Source organism: Myiozetetes cayanensis, unplaced genomic scaffold (genome assembly GCF_022539395.1).
Source record: "Myiozetetes cayanensis isolate MyiCay16 unplaced genomic scaffold, myiCay2020 scf2-11, whole genome shotgun sequence".
In the NCBI taxonomy this organism is placed as follows: domain Eukaryota; kingdom Metazoa; phylum Chordata; class Aves; order Passeriformes; family Tyrannidae; genus Myiozetetes; species Myiozetetes cayanensis.
In genome coordinates this window covers 32950581-32967376 of record NW_026087411.1, presented here as the reverse complement: position 1 = coordinate 32967376, position 16796 = coordinate 32950581, and the positions used below count along the sequence as shown (strand labels likewise).

General features: G+C 35.7%; 1 protein-coding gene across 5 annotated transcripts in view; it reads right to left on the bottom strand.

Moving 5' to 3' along the window:
• Positions 1-529: 529 nt before the first annotated feature.
• The window catches only part of STRN (striatin), a 70834-nt gene continuing 54567 nt past the window's right edge, over positions 530-16796 (bottom strand). For all 5 annotated transcript variants that reach the window (XM_050315537.1, XM_050315538.1, XM_050315539.1 and 2 more), the window contains 7 exons: positions 16140-16187; positions 15341-15462; positions 14343-14510; positions 11992-12132; positions 9630-9737; positions 8684-8770; positions 530-8597 (listed from right to left, as the gene is read on the bottom strand). In XM_050315537.1, coding sequence (XP_050171494.1) covers positions 8428-8597; positions 8684-8770; positions 9630-9737; positions 11992-12132; positions 14343-14510; positions 15341-15462; positions 16140-16187 — 844 coding nt within the window. In that variant the 3' untranslated portion in view covers positions 530-8427. The remainder of the gene's footprint in view (positions 8598-8683; positions 8771-9629; positions 9738-11991; positions 12133-14342; positions 14511-15340; positions 15463-16139; positions 16188-16796) is intronic.

Genomic DNA, 16796 nt, shown 5'->3' with positions numbered 1-16796 from the left:
CTGTTCAGTTCTGTGTAGGTTCCCATAGCACCCCCTCACAGTGCCATTCTGAGCACCTTCCTGTAGCAACACGACTACCATCTGTGATGTGTGGTTTGCTCTCCCTCATCCTCCCCCCAAGGGCAGAACCATACACTTATTTTTATTTTAAATGAATGCTGACCTCAGGAAGTGCACTGTGTCTGGCTGAGATTAATGCACCGCAGACAGACCAGCTCCTGCACAACAGCACCACACCCACGCCGCACCTCTGCTCACCCCATATTCACCTAAGCACGTGGAAAGACGTGGGGTGCCAAAGAGTGCTAATTTGGCAGAGCAGTACAAAAGCAAGACATATGGAGAACAGAAGAACTGAGGCATTACTGTGAACAGTGACACATCACACAGCTCCACAGGAACTTCACATGGAGTTACCTCGAGCCCTTACAAACATGTCTACTTGTCTTAGTCTGAGTGCACTTCCCCCTCCTAGCACATGCTCCAAAACCACACACGTCTTATGCAAAATTATGAACACAAATCAAAATGTTGAAAAATAGTATTTATTAGCACCCAATTTACATAATTATATGGTACAAATGACACTTACTTGCTGCTGCAACATTAAATAAAGCTGTTCTTAAAAACCATTTTTTATTTCTGGAAGTCCATGTGATTTTGCTCAGCACAGAATGTGGGTACAGTACACAGATACCCCACTTCACTATTGTCATACCAATACAAATACCTGCATGTTTACCTCAATGAGGTCTCATTTTAAACGGCACACTAACATAAGCAGATCTATATAATTTTAATGACAAAATATTCATTTGACTTATTCAGGCAAGTGAATGTAGCTTTAAATATAACCTATCCAAAAAGTTTCACAAAATATGAATTGCAGTGAAAAAGAGAAACTTCAGGGCTGCAGTTGAGAAGCTCAAAATTATACTGGCATATTTCAAAATAATCTCCCTGTGAATTTTATATCTTTGCCATTTTAGATATTTATCCAGGATTTTAAACTACTGAATTTTAGCAAGAAGTTTCATATTAATTGTTTGAAGAAGGATTTTCATTTAAAGAAAAAATTTATACTTACAATAATAAATGCTTAACAAATCTTCAGAGAAAGAATCACTTCTTCGCTTTTGCTATCTCTCATGATTAAGTAGCCTTTTCAAAATCATGAAATATATTACACTTACAGATGCTTACTCCCAAGGAAACTATTTCCTTCACAAATTAGAAAACAGAATTTCTCCCTTAAAATAAAATTCACTTTTGTAAGACAGTGCCATTTAAACAAGGTAATTTCATGGTATTGAAATTCTGATACAGCCTTGTACTGAGCCATACACAAAAAAATTGACAAGCAGACTATTACACAAAGAGTAGGTATTTCTCGTTTGGATTCAACATTTTGCAAGACATTTGAAGCCCAACGTTGTTTCAAAGTAGTCATTCAAAACTGGCATAAAAAATCATAACCTCAACATACTTCTGAAGGGGAGTCTTAATTTCCCTTAGCTGTTTATATATCATCCACAATAGCATATTTGTATCAACCATTTGCCATGGAAGAGACCCAAAACAGAAGAGGAGCCACCGTACTTACTAACATTTAAGTGGTTATCACCTGTGGTAACTTCTCCTAAAGTGTCAGGTAACTCTAAATTCAAAAGTTATTTCTCATAGAGAGGAAAAAGAACATATTAATATAAGCAATAACAACAGCAAAAAATCTGAACTACAGTCCATATGGCAAAAAAAAATTTCTTTTTTAACCTGACAGTCAATTGAAGATAATTATGTAAAATGCAATGCAGATAGTTTATAAGCTGACAAATGTCAACAGAAAAGCTTACAGCAACAAAAGTCATCTCATCATGGAGTTCCCTCTCTAAGTTTTTTTTTTAGATGCGCTATACAAGGAAAACATAGCACAAGACCGCTTTTCAGTCTGCTTGGGCTACAAACGTACAAGAAATTATTAGCTAACATGCTCAGTTTTCATTTCCAGAACAAGTGCTAACACATATGAGAGTTATCAAAACTGATGCATGTCTGTAAATGTCCAACTGCAAGGAAACAATTCTAGGAGCCATACATCTGAAAACAAGCTACATCCAAAAAAGCACTATATCTTGATGACAGGAAGAATAAAAAAATAAATTCTTAATGGAAAAATATTAGCTTGAAGTCCATTGTTTATCCCTTATACAATGTTTTTGGCTGCTTTTAGTAAGTAATCAAAAAATAATGAATATATTTGGCTTGGCAACAAGTTATCCTTTCCCTTTCAGAATGGTACAAATCCAGCTGCATACATCTTTTCTCAACACTTCAGTCTAATACTGTGGCATGAGGACCGAGGTTTCTCCAAATAGCCAGGAAGTAATTTTGGGAGCCTGCAGTTCAAACTCGGGAGCCTGCAGTTCAAACTTGGGGAATGCAAGGAGACTGGCCTTGAGGACCATGTCAACACAAGGCTTTGAGCAGCTTGAAAACACATGCATGGGCATGGTTTAAACACCTGTGTGATCTCCCAGGATCACAGCATGGCTTGGCAGCACAAGCAGGGCAAAATTAGTTTAACGCACAATACCACAATCCACACTTTACCAGAAAGAAAGTTGGGCTAAAAAGCATATATCATTAAATGCCTTTTTAGCTTGGCCATACTTTGGATCTTGGAATCTAGAAACACATCTCCTGGCAGTGAACCAGCTGAGACCCACAAATTGTACTATTCAACTGGATTTACGCTTTCTGTAGTGAAATTCAGATTCTCAAAAACATCCTAAATGATATCGCACTTTGTAAGCTTTCACAACTGACTACAGAGCAGCAAAACTAAGTCAGCAGGTAGGGTAAGAGATAACTCATTAGAATTAAATGAACTGGGAATAAGGAGGTACAAATCAGTCTTTTGGTGGTGAGAGGGGTAGGGCTGAAGCTGAAACCCTCACCACCCTTCCAGAAAAAATGCTCAGAGAGAAAAAATCAATAGACCTTTGTGAAATCTACCCTGCAGGAAGAGTTCACTGCAGATGAGTTTAAGATTCTCAGAAAATGTAACCTCAAAGTGGGATTTAAGTGGAAAGACTAAAAAAAAAAGATATCAAAAGGATAGATATCCTGCACAACAGCTGTGTTCACTAGCACAGGCAGAGACGTTATTTTAAAGGTCCTATTTCCAACCACCCTCCCTGCTGGGAAGAGTCCCACCAAATAAACAAGATCACTTGTCTGAACAAGGACTATTTACACAAAAGTCATCCTAGTCCCTCTCTGTCCTCTCTAGGAGTTTGTTCGTTTGCTCTGTTCCATGTAACACTATCTCTTTTACAATAGGGGTTGTTTCTTATAAGAAAAACCTGATACAACTGGATGGATCAACACTGGATTCCAACAGTTTCTTTGCCACTCAGCAGAAACATAGCAGAGGTTTTGACTGGCAGTTTACAGGCAACTTGTTTCCTCTAAGCCTAAAGAAATTGATGATGGAAGAGTCAAGTTGTAATCCTCTTCAACCAAGACATTATCAGATTTAGAGAAAACATTCTCGATGCCTTCATGTCCTTATGGAAAAAATGGAGCTTCCTGAAATATCTGGGTATTTTTTTCATGGAAATCTTTTCTTCCTCTCTGTCACTCAACAGTAACAGCTACACTGTGCATCCCTATGATGCTCGCAAGCAGTAGATGCCCAAGAAAACTCATATTACCATGTCAAAGATTACAAGATCTTACACAGACCAATTTACCACATTGAAGAGGTATTCTGATTTCTTCATTCCTAACAGTGTAGTCCAAACCAATTTCCACTAAACAGCCACAAATTTCAGCATATTTTTAAATGTTACATTATAACTAGCATCATGTTTTCACACTTATTTCCATGAATTTTATCAGGTCTCCCATAAGAAAATGGAAAAGCAATACATGTTAAGTGAGTCACAAATTACCTGAAACCATTTCCTTCCTTAATGCAATTCAGATTTACTAGATACTTCACACAGGTATCAAGTAGGTTTTTGGATACCTGGGACAGTCTGCAAACACACTGCTGAGGCACAGCCTGTAAATGCTCCCAAATACACATCTTGAAAGGCATTTAAAAAAATCCAAACTTGTTTATCTGAAGATTAAGCCTCCTTTTCAATTTTTCGTTTCCTTTGAGATGGACTAACACTTCTGCCCATTAAACGCTGCTCAAATGACACATGAGTTTACGGAACTCACTGCTCCCCAAAACTACATTGTTAAAACATAAGGAGGAAGGAATGGGGACACATCTGTGATCCAATAAGTGTACTGAAAAGGTGGTGTAACTAAGCCCTTTATCTCTCACATATTTATTGGAAAGGACAAGTTTCTGGTTACTTTAAATTCATGATAGAAAAATTGTGTTGTACGACCTAATCACAAAGTTGTATGGTGAACACCACACACTTACTCAACCACATTACATATGAGACTGCTTTAACCTAACATTATTTGAAAATATACATCCTAAAAAAATAATCCACTGTATGCGGCAAATAATTCTACAGGCTTCTTGCTAAAGAACATAGTTTATCAAAATAAAGATGAATGAGATTCCAAAATATTCATCAGGTGATTCTTTTAAGAGCAATAAAATTGTTTATGTGGTATGTCAAAAGTTTTGTCTTTGAGGCACAAAAATAAATGCAGACACCACAACTCGGTCAGAGTGACACAATATATCTAGAGCTTCTTCCAGGCTACTCCAAATTATTCTGAGCAGGCATTTTGGTAATATGTGAAAGCAAACAGCACAGTGAAGTAAATTAAAAGTGAGAGTACTTAAAACTAGCAGACCAACTTTCAACATACAGAAGAACTGAAAATTCTCCCATTAAATCAGTTAGTAAACCCAAAATCAGTAGCATAGGCTAACATACACAAAAAAAATATATGAGTTAACCATTAAAAGAATTTACCATGTAAATTAGATATGGGAAAAATAGTAATGATAAAATGCTACATACTGATGTTGCAGAAAAATGTTTTTTGCAAGAATAAGCCTTAGGTCCAGTTTTGTTTACACTTTCAATTAAAGTATGTATCACATTAATGAAAGTTACCAATTATATTGAGCCAGGAAGGAGGGCACACATAAAGGGAACAAATAAAAATAATTTAGTGCCCTCAGAGGTCAGAAGTTCAAAGCTTGTAAGACCCAGGATAATCATGAAACAGGAATTAAGTCTCTAGCTGCAAAAGATTCACAAAAACATCCTGAAAGTGAAGAAGAAACTCGAAAAGCAGCAATTCTCAAAGTTATTTAAAGCAGTTGTTAGAAATGAAGAAATATGATTTGGGTTTGGGAGACAACAGAAGTTTGGTTTTCCTACACAAAAGCATCATGTTACAGAGGATGAACCCAACCAAAGAACAACCACAGTTAAGAGATGGCCTTCAGACTAAGTCCAACAAATCATGCATGTGGAATGGTAGTATGAACACCAAGATATGGAGAACTGAGCCAAAAAGTTCAAAACAAGAAAATGTTGTGTAAAAAAAGCAGACTGAAAAAAAATAGCATGCAGAAAGGACTGGAAATATGCAGACAGGACCACTGTGTGCATGCAGGTTCCAAATTACAAAGACCATGAGGAATATGCAAAATGGCACAAAACACGGCTCGGAATACTGGCATGAAGTTACAAAAAAGAGCTACTAAACATCATGTAAATCCTCCCATCAGTGAGATGTAATCATTGAAATAATCTTCAAAAGGAAGCCTAATTGTTTAGAACATATATAAAATCTCACTGGCCAAGACAATATTAAAACTCACAAGTCTACAACCCTGCTTTAGCAAGCAGATGGACTAGATAACCTAAATAATTTTTTCAACCCTATCTCCTATGATGATGTTCAGAAGATCTGACAGGCTCATGCACAATACCCTGCAGTCCTACAAGTACGTGAGCAAGTTCAGTAAAAAGACATTGACATCAATTATGAAGACAAGCACAAAAATATATATACTCCATAACCTCTTTGTAAGGCTACATTTGTTTTGTTTTTGTTTTTTTTTAAAGGCACCTCATCCTCTAGCTATTGCCAGCTTTTAAAAAAAAATCACTTTTCAGTTTGAGCAAGAGCTCAATAGTGAGAAGGAAACATCTTTCAATTCACATTTGAACAGCCACGTCTTACATTCCAATTGTAATCAGAATGACAGTCTTTAAAAACAAGCATGCTGGCCTACTAGTTTTTATGTACAGCAATTTAAACAACTGTGACTACATATTGTACTGTGTAAGCAAAAGCACAACATTCATTTCATACTCACACCATTATCCTTTGTATACACAAACTCAAGAGAACTCTTAATACTAAAACATTAAAATGCACCCATGGAATCTTCCCTTACTAGACACATTTAGTACATGTTTACAATATATATACACATATATAATATACATAACTTTTAGAATTTTTCAAATAAATCTTTGTAATTTTCTCTTCAAAAAGAAATAAAATAATGACACTGAAAGAATATGAGTCAAGTACACAGAACTCTCACAAAGTTGAATGCTCAGTTTTGCAGCCAAGTTTCCCCCTTTCCATCACAACCAAATCATTTCATAAAAACTAAATAATCTGTATTATTATCGTAGTCATCTGTTTCATGGTAAAAGTTCTAATCTTATCTACGGAAATATATTGCATATCAATATCATGAAGTGACATTTCTGAATATTCTGAGCAATAAAAGGTATTCCAGGATATTTTAGCAGTACATAGAATGTGTTGCAGGCTCAAACAGCACATAGGTCAACCTTTTACCTAAGAAATATACTTGATTTAAACTCTGAGATCAGCTTTCAAATGTGGTCCCATCCCCTAATGCCACCTAAAAACAACACAGTCAAACCCTATTTTGATATCTTTCAATGACTTCTGTTTACAAAGTGTCAGTTTAAAGGTAAAGATTTATCAGTTTCCAGTCTTAACCTCAGGCTGGTATAGGAAGAGCTGCATTGGGTTCTTTGCTACTCACATCAGCACCAGAAATCATCTCCAGCAGAAATTCTGCTTTCCATTCCCATTAGAGGAAAACACCAACTTCATGCTTATGAACAGTAATAATTCTGATGATGACACATAATAGAAAAGAATCCACTCACCTTCTTTTAAGAAGGGGAAAAAAGACTAAAAGATTGGATTAGAAGTTATTTGTCATTCAAGTCAACAGAGAAGCTCTGAATAGATAAACAAAGCACATCTGTTGAGTAATTACAAGAAGTACTCATTCTTCAGGTAACCTAATCAATGGCACGAATACACCCAGCAAAGTGGACAAGTTAGAAAGTCCCACAAATGGTGAAGCTGGGAAATACCTCTAGAAGTAGCAGAATCTCTCAAACCGATGGAGTTTTGTATAGTTCCCACCTATTCCACTAGCAGGACTCATACAAAGCATTAGGTATAAGTTTAATCTTCAAAAAAAGTATTTCATGTTATCTTTTAATGCCCAGAATGATACCCTTTTTAGCAGAAACAGGAAGAGGAGATGAATGTTTGACAACTAAATTGTACGACAGCTTCTTTGGAAAGCTTTAGGATAATTTCTTGTGCCAGATCTCCAAGAATAAACAGCGTTAAAATCTGAATAAGTTAAGATTGCTACTACAGTATATACAGACTGCTTCAGTCTGTTGTTAATTGGGAGTTAGAGTAAAGGCTCAGCTTCTAGCCATATGCTAATACAGTCTTCAAAAACTATATAAATTTTTTTGCAAACTAAATATTTACTGTATAACATAGAAGATGTAACAGAAACTTTGCTGCATTTTATTTTGTGTTAGTAATCTGCTTTCCTTTAATTGCATTTACCTTAGGCTAGCAACCAGATTAGGCTAAGATTAACTATCCGCTACTGCTCTCTGAACAAGATCTACTTTATTCATACCAAAGGGATGACAAAGTGCCTCTCACGTGATACAGTAATGAGCATGTGAACTGACTTTGAATCACTTCTTCCAGGTGATTTAACATTAAGATTCCTCAATGAGAAGCATCCTAGGAAGTTTCCCTCTTTTCCTGCTCCCTGATGCAATTAGACCCCTTCTTTCCAGTACTCCATTTTATTAGTAGAGAATATGTAGACCTAGTTTCACCCAAGGCCTGCCTGGACGAAAATTCACACCCTCTAAAATAAAAGCATTTATTTTTTTTTTTTTTTAACTATGTGAAACTGAGAGATTCCAAGCTCTCAGCACCAGCTGAGCTCACAGAAATCAGAGCAAATGTCAATTTAGAAAACAGCACCCTGCAAAACTAAACACTTACAAACATTCTCTGAATTACAGGGCAAGATAAAACAACTCATGCCCTCCTCTTCTCTTTGTGCAGCTGGTTAAATATATACAAAGCTAAAGTTGAACAGGAAGCACTCTGTCATACAAACACTTTAGCCAGGGCATCAGCTCCTGCACTGGCAATATAACATTTGGAGGGGTGGAATGCCACATCATGAATGGACTCATCAAATTTTTTGCGATGAGCAGTAAATTCTTGGATGCACGTCTTGCTTTCAAGATTCCACAGGCGAATAGAGCAGTCATGACCTGAAGAAAGGGGAAACAGTTTTCTTTACAATTCTCATGTCTGCCACCATTATGAGAAAAAGAAAATGAAATCTGAATGTACTTACTGCCAGACATCAAATACAAGCCATTAGGATCAACAGCTAAACTTGTAACTGCATCTAAGTGAGCTACCATGGAGTGGATCAGTTTTCCTTTGAAAGAAAAGAGTTATTTAGGTTATTTTCTGCAATCAACTTTTTTATTTGTATTCAAATACAAATGACCCTACCACAGCTGATACTATAAATAAAAAACCCATGAATGAATCATTAAAATCATACAAGAAGTCATTCTTTTAAATTTACAGTCTCCAGAGAGGCACGGTAGCAGTATCATCAACATTGTGAGACCTTAATGTCTGCAAAGCCACCTTGGTGCTGCAATCACTGCATTTTAAATATCTGCCCCTTAACTGAATTGAGTTCTGAAGTAAGATCTTCAATGGGAAGGAAAGTAGGGGCTGAGTATACTAAAAGCAAAGAGTATAAACTATGATTTTTAGTCAACTCATAGAGAATTAATGTTCTATTACAGTTTATTGCAATTACAGCAGTGATTTCATGTTAAAAATAAGAAATCATGGGTCAAGTGAGGCGGAGGTCTAGTAAGCCCTAGAGTGCCAGAGCTTCCTGTTCTCCAGATCAAAGTAACACAGAAGAAACCAGCCATATATATATAATATAAAATAACCAACAGAAGAAACATGAACATAAGCCCATAAAGATTTAAAAAAAGCATCCTTTTATGTTAAATATTTATAAACCTCATACATAAGGCATTTTAAAAGAATGGACAGAAAATTATCCAGGTTCCTTATCACTGTGCCAACAAAGTTTTAAGTGTGCTGGCAATCTTTGGGATCTACTAGTGATGAGAGACTTCTGTTCCAGAGGCTATTCAATTCTTGACATTCCTCAGCATTTATATGAATAATACTAATCATAATGAAATTCTGGTTATGATTTACGTTATACAATGGCTATGGCTAAGACCTGTTGAAGAGAAGCATACCTGTATTGTTGTCATAGAATTTGATGTGTCTGTCTTCATGAGCAGTGATACTAATTGGAAGAGTTGGATGGCTGATGACTCTGTTTATCTGACAGGAGGAACTGATTGCTAGGAAAAAACCAACACATATCATAAATGTCGAATTCTTTGAAAGATTGCTACTACAAAATAAACATGTAATCCATTTTATTTGCAAAATAATTCTTACATTTATATACTGGAAACTCTCAACTAGAATCTTATTTTATGTGCTTTACTCTAAAATACTTTCCAAATTACACAGGTATAGAGGCATACATAAACCATATGTATGCCAAATAAGGTCCAACTTTTGGACATAGTTTTAGGTAGACATATCAGGCAAAAATGTGAAACCAAAAACTGAGTGAAAACACCTTTTTTGCACTTCCCCACTGCCACATTCCTCCTCTTGCCAAGTCAAACTTTCTTCATGACATACAGACAGTACAGGTAATTTATTTAAAGCAAATAAATCCCACCTATTATTATTTGATATATATTGATTAAAATTATGATTATTGGGAAAAAAAGGATGCTACACTATTCATAGGAGAGCCATTTTCTGTTCTTCAATAATTTTGAAACAGCATGCATATATATATATGCAAACAAAAAAAAAGTATAGAAGTTTTCTGATTAGAAATCTAGGCATTGTTGTGATGCATGGATTAGTGCAAGGGTGGTCTTAAGAGATATAAATTATGACAAAACCAAAACTAGTCACTCCACAGTACATCAAAATACAGATATTGTCTTTCATGTTGACTGTATTTGGTTAAACTGCTACCAAAGAACACATTATTTAATCAAAATTCTTACTAAAATAAACAAAATAGAATACTACTATAGGTTCACTTGCTATTAAAATGGTAAAAACTTCAATTTACATATTTCTATAAAAATCTGAATCATCAAGCCTTGTCAGCATCCACAGAACATTTAGAAATTATTAAAGTCTAAATTAAGCAAGAAAGCCACATTCATATTAATAAACACTCCTAAAATAACTGAAAACACATGAACCTTCATCGCAACCAGCTATCCTCACAGTTTGAAAGTGACAAGCAAAGTGAGACTTATACTGAACAGTGGAATCCCTAAGTAGTGATGGTAGGGCATTTCAGGTGACTGATTTTCCTCTTGCCTAGTTCTTGTAGAAATAGTCATTTACTTCTTTAAAATACTTGTAAGCTTTATAGTACTATTACATAACCAAAGATACTAAATGGGGACTGCTGGCTGCCATACCACAGTCTTGTTTTCTTAAAGGAACATCAGTGAATTACAGCAAGGAGGAGGTAAAAAACAATAGAAGGGAAAGGAGAGGGAAGCAGAAAGGCAACTTCCACTGTCTAAAGTTAACTAATTTAGGACTGTTTTTTTCAGACAGGAACAAAGGTGTGAGAAATCCTGCACAGTAAGGAATAACATAAAGAAGGGAGATGGCATTTTCCATTCCCTCTTATAAAATGACAGGCATCTAACTAGTTTAAAATAGACAAGCAAAGCCAACAAGAAGGGCTTAGTCCTTTTAAAAAATCTAATTAAGCAGTAGAATTCAGTGACATAAAACTTTAGGGAGTGTGTGGGTAATATAAAAATTAAAAAAAAAAAAAATTATATTGTTATCAAGTTACCATTGTGGTTTGAATATTAAATCTTTGGCCTCTTTTCTAATGCCATGGTAAAATAATTTACTGATAGCAGGCTCCTCACAGTATCCTCTAAAACTTCTCATACTGGTCACTGCCGTGATCTGAGGCATTATGCAGGACCTTGCAATGAACACTCTTCCACTGGAGCTTTGCTTTTCTTCTGTAGTGAAAACTTCAACTACAGTCCAAGTTCAAATGAGGCAAGAGTGTAAGAAATCTTTGAAAAGGGATATCTCTGAGGAAAAATAAAAAAGAATCCACACACTCTCCTGAAATTTTAATAAACTCAACTTTAAATTTTCCCGATATTACTTTTATTTTGCAATTTTGTACTGAAGAGGAAAAAGAAATCTAGAAGCTGCAAACACCACTGAGTTGTACTAGAGTAACCTGTGCTCTTTCTTGTGCTACTGTCTCTTGAAAAGCAATTCACTGTGATCTTGTTTCTTCTACCTTATTTCAAAAGTACATGCAATTTTCTGCTATTGAAATACCCACAAAGTCTGTTGTAGCAGTAACAATTTAATATTACATCTCAAAACACAGCTTGTAACATAATTCATGTTATTATTTATGATAAAATATGATTTCATGTTTGGAAACACTGAAAATATTATCAACAGTATCAATCTTAAAGGAGCAATTTTTTTTCCCTTTGGTCAATTTGGGTTTTTTTTGATACATACTTGTATCCACACTGGACTCCAGGGTAAGAATTCGTTGCCGTGTCTCCATGTTAAAAATGCTAGTGTGTCCACTGTTAAATGATGCTACCATGAGGCTTGGGTCACTGCTCACAAGATCTACCGAGGAAGGGATTCCCATTTCTAGAAAACAATGTAGTGATTTAGTTGGTATAAAGTAAACAAAAAAAACCCAACAAAAAACCCCAACCAAACAAAAAAACCCCAACCAAACAAAAAAACCCCAACCAAACAAAAAAACCCAAACAACAAAAAAAATCAGTAATCACTGTAACATTTAAAGGACTATCATGAAAGGAAATGTTGCATTTTAAAACATACATTATGCCAATGTAAATAGACTGCCCTGTATGATCACTATTTTAATCCTATTTTTTTTTGGACATGTGTATCAACAAAATTCTTTACCAAGATCCTGTATCTGGAACTGCAGCTGGGCAGAAATCTATTTGGAAATTAAGAAAGTAAGAACTCCCTAGCCCCTTTTCCCTCCTTTAAGTGTAACAGCAATTCTCAAAAACCACAAAATAACTCCATTTCCTCAAGCAAAATGACATGAAATTGAAACGGTAAAACCAGTGACATAACAGATGATTAACATTATTATTATTATTATCATCATCATTATCACCATCATCATCTTGGGTAAAATCAGAGCTTAAAAAATCCACCAAAGTTCTCAAGGTGCAAATTTTATACCCTGACACTGTCATCATAAAAAGTTATATAAATACATTATAAACTCATATTTCAAAGCTTTGTCCATCCTGCCTATTGTGACATATATCTGACCTCCTTACACTGTAGCTATCTGAACACTACAGGACAGAAGGTCAAATCAGCAAAGCTTGGGTATTGGATACATCCCTTGGGATTTTTCTCCTCAAATGTCCTGTTCACCACCTGAAAGAACAACACTGGTAGCGACAGATGCCAGGAGGAGGAGGAAAAGATAGAGTGAGACACTGAATTTTAAGCAATCTAATGTTATAGATTCAGATAACACAGAAATATCATCAGTCTCTCTGAACTCTCTAAGGATTCATAGGAGAAACACCTTTTTTGGACCTCCGGAATATTTCTTATGAATGGTGGTACTTATCTAGAGGTACTCCAAAAAGAGCAAAAAAAGGATTGGAGGAGAAGAAAACACATTGTTTCTGAAGTGACCTTTTCTACCACTGCCATATATGCTGATCTGCAGCTTCCTGGGAGACCTAAAATGGTTAATCTAAAGGACTTAAATGATGAGTGCCAGATGTTTTAGAGAGTTTGTTCAAGGTTATCAATAAGTCATATGAAAACTGGGTTTCAAAGGAGGATCTCTGAATTTCACAATTTTGGCAAGACTAGTCCTCCCTCCCCCTGAATTTAATAATTAAAAACAAACCAACTCACAAAAATACCCAACAGCTACCAGGAAGTTTTCAAAGTAGGCAGATAGGCAAGCTGGCAATAAGCCAGTTAAGTTTCTCATAGAATCCTGCAGACCTTTGGAAACATATTTTTGCAGAAACTAAAATATACGAAACCTTTCTATTTTGCTCAGGATAGCATAACAAGTAATGGTATATCTGACCAGCTTTACACCGTAACTTGAGAAGTCCGTTGAGTTATGCTAAAGTTTATTTTGCCTCAAAGTCTTTATGAAGAGCCAAGGAACTCTCTCAGCTCATGGGCTGTCTTTAGGACCATCAGCTCTAAGAGAACTTGGCAATATCAGCGAGCTCATTCTGGAGCACTTAGACAGCAACTTCAGGGTATTAGACTCTAAACAGTGGGATTTTGATTTGTGCAAGACATTTCTGTAACTAAATCCAAAGATGTACATTATTTCAACTAGCAGTGTTTAGGATCAATAGGTTATCTATTTAGTTAATGTGCAAACTCAGAAATTCAACTTGAATCTCTGTGTTAGAGGCACAAGAAACAAATCTGGAAGGTAAAATAACACTGGTCTGAGATAAAGCACTGGCTACTCCAAACTTCCATTAGGGGAAGAAAGGGCTTTTTTTTTCTGGAAAAACCAAAAGCACATGCCTAATGGAAATTCAGTTTGAATCTGAATTATGGAGTTGATATATTATATTCCATGGCGTTGGTAACATCAGCAGATCATTTAAAGCAGTTGCTTTTAGATGTGTCTGTCCCCATGCATGTAGGTATATATTCAGCTAGTATCAAAAAAGAACGGTCCCAAAATTTACTCTTCCCAAATTGTTCATAAGGATATAAAATCCAGCAAAAAAAGCAAGTAGTATTTCTATTCAGTAACCAAACTTATGTCAGTCTGAACAGGGATGTTCATGAACTTTTAGGGCAATTTTCTGTACCTTGATTATCATTAAATATATTGAGAGCTGGAGCAATTTCTGTAGCTTTCCATAAACGTATGGTGCCGTCTGCTGAACAAGACAGCAATCGCTGGTGGGCTCCACTGTAAACCAGACCCCACACTGCATCAGTATGGCCTACAAAAGCACCTCTTAGAACAGAAGGATCTGTGAACAAAACACAACAAAACACATTTCAAAACAAAATTTGAATTACATCAATAGCTGTATCTTGATCTGTGTCTATGCACCAACCTTAGGGAGACAAAATCCATAAAAAACCAAGGTCAATCATGTCACACCAATATAGAAGCCTCAATTATTCTGGTATTAAGATGCTTGAATTTCATCAGCATACATGATATTCAGTTACCCAGTTTGCAACTAAAGGAACAAAACATTTCAGCAGAAGGGACAGTATAGAAATTGGAAAAACACACTTCAGTGTGTTTCACTTTCAAGCAGCCATTAATGGTACATCAGTCCCTTTTATGCAAAAGTCAGCTTTGAGGCCAACTGCATCCAAAGCTAAAGAAGTGAAAAATAAACTTAAAATCCAGAAAAAAGGCTGACATCCATTCAGATCTGGTAAATCTTACTGAACTGTGCCTTTTTAGACGTTTGCAGACAACATTAACAGCTTTGGTCTCAGACTATTAAATCTCTTTATCTAACTGCACAGAAATTTGTCAAAGAAAAGAACACTAAAATACACATTTGCTATACTTTTGAATCTAGCTGTTTCACAGAATTGTGAAGGAATTAAGACCTTTTTAAAGAAAAATTAAGCCATTCACAATTTAAGACGTTTTAAAACATTTTATCTTCTCATCAACCAGCATCAGCATTAAAGCAAAAATTTAAGTAATTAAAGCTAACATTCAATTTGCTCTTTTAAACTTTCAAATAAGTATTATCTACAAAGTACCCTATTTTAACAACATAACATTAATGTCACTGAACGCATCATTTCACTGGTACGTGTGACAGCAACGTACCATAAGAGTCATAGGGGTCAATGTTCGGGTTGGTTGTGTTCCAGCCATGGATAAGGCCATCTGTTCCCCCACTGTAACACTGTTCACCATTAGTGCTCATCACCACACAGAGCACTGGTCCACTGGAAGAAACACCCAAAGAAACATTTACTATTAACATTTTCATTATGTGCAATGCAATGCAACAGAACCTTCAAATTTCCCTGCTAGATAAAATTCACTTGCTGCACGGATTGCAACAAAAATTCCACATAATGAAATCATAGACTACAACATTTCCTACAAAAAGACCACCACAGTATTTGGTAACATAACTACAATCAGGACAATATAATCATCAGGTACACAAAATGTGAAAAGTGTCACACTTTCAAACAGTAGAGTTTTTTATTTTGCATAAGCAGCTTCTTTTCCCTTTGTAAAAGATCTAAGGTTCTTTCATGAAACAATTTCAGTAGATTTAAATTCACTGCATTCATTCTTCTTCAGCTTCCTTCTAAAAATGCACACATCTAACAAAAAAGACAAGAGGTGCAATAATGAACCAAACACCAAATCAAACTGGAACTGTATAATTTGTAGGTTTTCATTTTAATACTGTGGTGTACTCAGCTTCAGACATAAATAATTATGCAGAAAGGAGATGGACACATGCAGATATTTTAAATAAAATGGGAACTAAAGACATCAAATGGAATCAGTAGCTGCTAAGGTGGAAATTACCTTTTAAACAATTCTGTTTTTGTTTAAAAATCATATCTTTCTCAAAATATGACAATATTTCCCAGGAAATACTTACCTATGTGCTCTGAAGGTGTATATTGGCTCTACATCAAGAGAAGCACTCCTAAATGAAGTACAAGGAAATGTTAACATGTATTTGATCTTACACAATGCTTTACAAACATGTGCCAGAATTGCTAAATTCTTAAAATCACTGTTACACCTTTTGCAGTGCTTCTCCCACAACTTCCTCTCCCAACACAATTTTTCACATGTCTAGGAACTATTTGTAGTCTTTCAGTTTAAAGACCTTCAAGGTAGTTCATAAACTCTCACAGATCAATCAAGCCAGTAGGTAGCTACACCAGTGGTGGGGAAGGAGTGGAGAGATATCAGTATCACATGGAATGTATCATTAAGTGCTCCAAACCCCTATTAGAGCAATGCTTTTGACTCCTTGTTTTTATACCAATGCTGTAGCACAGTTACAAACCACTTCAAAATTTGCTGCACTGGACTTTATCGATCCAGTGCTTGTTACAGACTGAGGGAAGACCAGTCCTCCTCAAAGGTCTGATGTACTCCCTTACCATTATCATTATTAGCCCTGCTACCAAATTGCTCTCATTTCTGCAAATCCCTAGCAACTCACAAGAGACAGTGTACAAACTGTCAAACATGTCAAAGTTTAAAGCTGTACACGTGTATATGCATGTATGTGTGTACATACATA